This window comes from Trachinotus anak, unplaced genomic scaffold, assembly GCF_046630095.1.
Source record: "Trachinotus anak isolate AG129_WGS33_773 ecotype Australia unplaced genomic scaffold, CSIRO_AGI_Tana_v1 ptg000001l, whole genome shotgun sequence".
NCBI classification, from domain to species: Eukaryota; Metazoa; Chordata; class Actinopteri; order Carangiformes; family Carangidae; genus Trachinotus; species Trachinotus anak.
This window is the reverse complement of record NW_027273852.1, coordinates 8,897,366-8,903,859: the sequence shown is the minus strand read 5'-3', so window position 1 is coordinate 8,903,859 and position 6,494 is coordinate 8,897,366. Positions and strand designations below refer to the sequence as shown.

Genomic DNA, 6,494 nt, shown 5'->3' with positions numbered 1-6,494 from the left:
CTAACAATTACCTAATTTTTTAAGATTATACTGACCCTCTGTGGCTTTGTTTGGTACTACTGTTACGGAGCATACTGGGGGATGCTCAGAACCCCTACAAACTTAAATGAGCATAGAAATACAACACAGACTGAGATAGAGAAAATACATCAGTTTAATCAAGGTAACAATGTCTCATTTTACAAATAATTTTTTCTACAAAACCAAAACCGTTAATATTTGATGGCTACAGCACCAAGCAAACCTTACCTAAAGGAAAATCCTCAGTAGTATAATACTCGTGATTACGTAGTTTAATCCCTCAAGACAGATGCTAAGATTCTGACTTTCACATTTGAAAATAACCTGTTCCCCATATATTTTACACTCATTGCAAAGTTCAAAAAGTCCATGTAGTTTCTTTTAACATACCTTTTACTATGATTGAGTTGTGAATTATTTTAAAAACTACTCCTGCTGCAGAGTGTATAATTTGCACTCTGCTGAAAGGATTTAATGACTCTTGTAATTTTTATTTTACTGTCCATCAACAATCTTCTCTTCAGTTTCGCTGCTGCTGCTGCCTGGATGTTTTTCTTTTGACACATAGCTCTTAGGAAAACTTGAGTTTTGCTGCATGTGTGAAAACCATCAGTGTAATTCCTGTATTCTCCTGGAGCACAATACAACGATCCTAACACTGTGTAGGAGCAATTTGTCAACTGAGTGGTGCAGCTAATAGACTGTGTATATTGTGTAAAGACTTGAGAGCAAGCTGACAACCTTAAATGGTGCTCTCTGCTAAGATGAGTTTACAGACATGGTGATATTTATTGATTCAGAGGTGGTCACTGATGATGGGACTGGGGTTTTGGTCAGTGACCTGTTCATCTGGATAGCGGAAGAGGGAGATGTGGTATTCTGTGTAACAGCAGGAGTCAAATTAGCAGTGATCGGGGGGATAATAAGGTCAGATGGAGGCAGAGTAACACCAGGGACCACACCGGGGAGGTTGAGAGGAGGAAGTGGAAGACCTGTGGTGTACATTACAAACAATCTGTCAACTTTTTTGAATTGGCAGCATTTTTGGTGATATTTTTTTCTTTCATTTTTTGTTAGTTTGTTTAGGCATGGTGGCTAAATTATATGCACGTTTTTAATCAGAAAATTCATGAATTTCTAAATGCTACATGATTTTTTTTTTGTCCTTGAGATGACCAGCAGTGTAAAGGATTGGTTAACAATTTTTCAATTCTGTCTTAAAGAGATCCCTTACTAATGCCGATCTAGCGTAAGTGGGGGATAAAATCCAATTCAGTAAAATGAGCATTTGTCTCTACAAACCCTTTAAGAACAACTCAAATCCCAGGAAAAGACCAAAACCAAGAATGAGTTAGTATGTCTCAAAATACATCCTGACTTCCCGAGCCTCTGTGGCACTCTGCCCTAAACTCATTTGTTCCTACTGAAGATATAAATCTTTAAAATCAGGTCCAAGTATATCTACTTTAATTTTTTTCTTCTAGTACTTCGAAGAGTAACACGACAGTGTATCTGGGATTAAACCAAAATAAAGTACAGTGCCCATGTACATATCAGTGAGGGGAGTGGTAACATGTCATGCAGTGTAACACTGTGGCTCATTGATAAGTTTTTAATAGCTTCTGGACAACAATGGATTTCTGGCACAGAGGACTGAGTTATATCATGCTGTGGTTACATGGGCAGTACTTGTTAGTACAATCACTTCATCCATTTTGGTGTTTTCATGGGATTTGTGCACAATATAGAATAATTCCAGATTTCAGGTTAAGGTTACGTACAACTAACCCAAGAATACTCCAAAGAACAAAACAATACCTGCATGTTGTAATCCAACTCCAGGTGCCAACATTTGGCCCATGTCTGGAATTTTGATGTTGAGGTTTGGTAAATTAGGCAATGGTGGAAGACCTCTGTGTAAGGGCATTAAGCCTGTGCAATAAATATTACATATATTAGAAAAGGTTAAGTTAGCAGACTAATGTTTGACAACTAATAAGTTAGGCTCTCAGAGTAGCTGATTTGGACAACAAGAATAAATAATTTCTACTGACCTGGTATCGTTGGAGCAGAATTGACGGAGAGGGGAGGGGGAGAGCTTTGTAAGGAGGGTACATGGCTGGGCAGTGGAACTGTAGGAGAACCTGAAACAAAACTCATGTTACATATTACCATGACAACTATGAATGGAGGTATTTGAGTGGTGCGTGTTGACAGCATGTTGCACGCTCCGAGATGACAGCGTACCTGTCTGTAGATCGCAAAGGACACTGGTTGGATTAGAGCTGACTGACAAGCCGGTGAGAGACTGCTCTAATCCAGTCGATGCAGAGGACGACGCAGCAATCGGAATGGTTGGAATGACGGCAGAGAGATGGACCTGGTGACCAAATTCACTTTATCTCAGTAAATGTTGACAGGATGTGGAACCCAGATGACGACAAAAAATTATGTTTTGCTTTGGATGCAAATACCGCACATGCTGAGCTACCTCTGTGAATCCATCTTTAGGTGAAGGTGTGAGTTCATTGGGAGTCTGTGCAGGGAAACTGATCTTCTTGCCCTCTGCGAATGGCAGTGTAGGTATCCTGTGCAGGTAGCCATAGCCAATCCCACATCCTAGACTGAAGAGACAGAAGTACAGCAATGCTGTGAAGGGAAAATGTCCAAACATTTCACAATCAACATACACTTAAAGACAAAGACTGTGACTGTGGGGAAACTGCAACTCAGTCACGTGGCGTTCAGCTGACCAATGGTGGAAATATGATTATCCACTCACCCAATCACTCTGACATTTGTGATTATAGGGCTCGTCCAGCCAAAAAAGAAACTGTAGGAAATCATCTCGTATATTAGCTGTGATAGCATGCTACAATTTAAAAACCTGCCCAGTGAGTGTGCTACAGTTGTTAAGTTCAGCTGTCAGACAATTTTGCTTTGTTTTTTTGTTTATTTTCAGGGTCAAATAGGATTAAAGATTACTTTTCACTGATTTTACCCTAATTCAAAAAATATGAAAATAATTGTTTTAGAATCATAATTATATTGCAAATATTAGAAAAAGCATGTTCTCAACTTTTTCCATCCTCAGAGAATTACAAACTCTACAAAAAAAATGAATCGAGATCTGAAAATAACCTACCAAACTCAACTGAACACTAAACCTTGACTGAAACGGAAAACTAAAAAAATCTGTGTATGAAGGTTATAAATTTAAAAAACCCAACACTCTGAAACTCTGTAACTGTAATAACCCTTTTGGTAAAAGGTGTCCTGACCAACATCTTATATTTTTTATCTGGTAAAATCAAGATGCCTTTATTGTCTTTTAATTTTTGAAGTTGGAGGCAGAGGTTAATGGTTTACGCCAAATGAGCCAGTGTGTCCCTAAAAGGGTTTCATAAAAATATCATAACAAAATTCCTGGGTTTTAAGTGACTGAGGGAAAGTTCTGACTTCTTTAATGACTGTCGTACCTGCCCTCTCCACCCCAGTCACTGTTTGGCGTGATGACCACCTCACGGCAGTTGTCTGTGTCTGTGTTGTAGACGTACAGCTTCAGCTCTTTCCCTTCATGGGTTTCAATGAGGGAGAACAGATCCTCGCTCTGTTCAAAGAGCAGAGAAGCACAGCACAGCACAGCACTTAAACCACTTTCCCACTTTTATGTCAACGTCGACATCACAACCCATCTGTAAAGCAGGTACCTCGTTCATGATGGTGTCGGCTCCTATGATGTAGTCAGCGTGGGCCCTCAAACCTGCCAGGGCTGCAGGTGAGTTTGGCTCTACTTCCTGGACTCAGAACATTTAGAAACATATCAGCTCGGTGCGGTAACTTTTAAATATCAAAGCATTGACATTCATCTTTGGATTTGATGCTTCTATTCTATCATTTGCCTCACTCACCAAGACATGCCAAACATTTTCATTGGTTCCTTCAAAGCTGCAGAAGCGAATGCTGATGCCTAGAAGCCCCTGCCCCCCCCACATGTTACTGGGTGTGACAGTTGTCTCCCTCACTGCCATTGTTTTGCTGCTGTATAACAGCATCTTGATGGGCCTCTCCACGTGCATCTTCAACAGCTCTTTTAGGGTGTCGTTGTCTTTGTTCTACGAGAGACCAAAACCTTCAAATCATCTGTCACTATACTTGTGGCTCTATGAGACATAGTAAAGCAGGGCCAACAGCTACAAGTAATTTTATTATTCCCATAACAGTAAACTTACCAGTCTGGTGTCGCAAATGGAAATTATGAAATCAAAGAATGGCTCCAGTCCCGCGCGGTGACCGGGGGAATTCTCTTGCACCTGTAAAAGACAGCATCACTGAGATAGGACAATAAAGCCTAAATGGTGAGACAGTAATGTGGAATAGTTTCTTCTGTAGGCAGCGGTGGAAGAAGTACTCAAACCTTTACTTAAGTAAAGTGGAATAAAGTCTTCTATTCAAACGTGTACTTTAGTAATTGTTTTCAGCTAAATGCGCTCTAAGTAAAGAAAAATAAAACAAATTAGTCACTGAGACTAATAAATTCTCATATTTTATTAGACTCTTAATATTAATGCATCAACGCATAAGCACTAAATTACCGTTGCAGCTGGTTGAAGTGGAGCCAGTTTTACTACATGAACAAACTAATCAGTTATTTAAATTAAACCACCTGAGGGGTTAAGAGGGGAAGCCATAAGTCATTTATATTTGTGCTTTGTTTCAGTTGTGAGTTGTGAGCAGTTACATTGAACAAAAAATGGAAACATACAATAAAGGTACCTAAAAATTGTACTTATAGGCTATATAGTGCTTAAAGTAAGTGTACTTTGCACCACTGGCCAGATGATGACATCCTGCCGCCGGTGGCTAAAACGGCAGCAGCCATTGTTCATTTGACTAAATACTCCTGTGCTTTTATACACTTTCTTCAGAGTTCCATCAGGTTGTTGGTCACCTCTCGTACCAAGGCCCTTCTCCCCTGATTACTCAGTTTGGCTGGGTAGCCGGCTCTAGGGAGAGTCCTGGTGCTTCCAAGCCCACTGTCCTCTAGGGAACCTTCAGTGCGGCAGATTTTTTTTTTTTTAAACCTCCTTCCCCAGATCTGTGCCTGAACACAATCCTGTCTCTGAGCTCCAGAGGCAGTTCCTTCCATCTCATGGCTTGGTTTTTGCTCTGTTATGCTTCGTCGGTTGTGAGACCTCATATAGACAAGTGTGTGTCTTTCCAAATCAAGTACAATCAATTGAATTCACCACAGATGGACTCAAACAAGGCGCAGAAACATCTCAAAGATAATCCGAGAGAAATGGGAGGCACCTGAGCTAAATATCATAGCAAAGGATCTGAATACTTATGTCAATGTGATATTTCAGTTTTTACTTTTTTCATAAATTTGCAAACATTTCTAACATTCTGTATTTGCTTTGTCACTATGGGCTATTGAGTACAGATTAATGAGGGATTATTTTTTTTAACATAAAAAAATGTGGGGGTCTGAACGCTGATGAATGCACTGTATAATAAAAGTTATTGTCTTTACAGTTGCAGCAGTAACAGTAAATAACTGGCTTGAAAGCATCAAAGAGATGATGTGTGAATGGACAGATCAACTTTCCACAATTTATACCTTGCAAAATGGACAAAATAGATCATATGTTTGCCGGAATAAGGGACTGCTTAAAATCTCCTTTACCTTCCTTATGCTGTATACTTTGCCAATCAAGGATAATTACACACAATCATGTTTCTGATGTAGATGTCATGTGCCTTTTACACATGCCAAACCACTGTTTATTCTTTTTGGTCTGTTTTAGAGGCAAAGGCTCATTTTTTTTAATGTCTAAAATCAACAATAATTGTATTTGGCCAAACTTTTGCACCCAACTGTGTAAAACCAGGGTAGAGGGAGGGGCATTAAAGGGGCAATTTCATCATCTTTATACCACAACGTTTTTTCTCAGGGAGGGCTCACACCCATTTCTAGAAATCGCACAGTAGCTCCACCGGTTATTCAGGCAGCGTCAGGCTCAAAACTGAACCCTGAGAGCCGCCAAAGAGGTGTTCAAGCCGGGGCGCTGTTGTTGATACTGGTACTTTTACAAACTACCAGTAAAAAAGGCGTCGAGCTGCAGACTTTAAACACTAAAGAGCTAAACAGGATCCTCCTCCTCCTCCCCCTGTGTCTCTGCGGCTAACAAGCAGCTCAGAAAGAGCGAGAGAAAAAAAAACCCCCCACTACATACGGTGCATTTCACCGGGACATGAAAGTTTCTCTCACCCTGAGGACGTGGTAGCCCTCCGAGCCGCCCCCCGGTATCTGGACGCTCTGCGAGCCTCCCATGTTTCCCTGGATGTGCGTCTCAGGGCGGGCTGACGAGCTGCGTCGGCCTCAGCAGACGGCTCCCCTCCGGATCATGTCCGTGACAGTTCCGTGTTTCCTGCCGGTTCCTGGCTCCCAGCATTTCCGCTGTGGTGCG

General features: G+C 40.9%; 1 protein-coding gene across 1 annotated transcript; it reads right to left on the bottom strand.

Moving 5' to 3' along the window:
* Window positions 1–136: 136 nt before the first annotated feature.
* Window positions 137–6,494, bottom strand: LOC139618563 (Golgi reassembly-stacking protein 2-like). The gene is made up of 10 exons (XM_071474588.1): window positions 6,296–6,494; window positions 4,254–4,334; window positions 3,933–4,136; window positions 3,732–3,818; window positions 3,501–3,631; window positions 2,513–2,645; window positions 2,269–2,401; window positions 2,076–2,165; window positions 1,840–1,953; window positions 137–1,013 (listed from the first exon to the last, which is right to left on the bottom strand). Exons 1-10 carry the CDS (start codon window positions 6,356–6,358, stop codon window positions 781–783), a joined length of 1,269 nt encoding a protein of 422 aa, XP_071330689.1. The 5' UTR covers window positions 6,359–6,494; the 3' UTR covers window positions 137–780.

What these genes read in the sequence shown, in the direction of transcription:
- LOC139618563 (XM_071474588.1), bottom strand. Translation starts at nt 6,358, where the DNA reads ATGGGAGGCTCGCAGAGCGTCCAGATACCGGGGGGCGGCTCGGAGGGC. An exon ending in AGGGCTACCACGTCCTCAGG is followed by an intron (nt 4,335 to 6,295) that starts GTGAGAGAAACT and finishes TGTCTTTTACAG; the next exon opens with GTGCAAGAGAATTCCCCCGG. An exon ending in AAAATGTTTGGCATGTCTTG is followed by an intron (nt 3,819 to 3,932) that starts GTGAGTGAGGCA and finishes TTCTGAGTCCAG; the next exon opens with GAAGTAGAGCCAAACTCACC.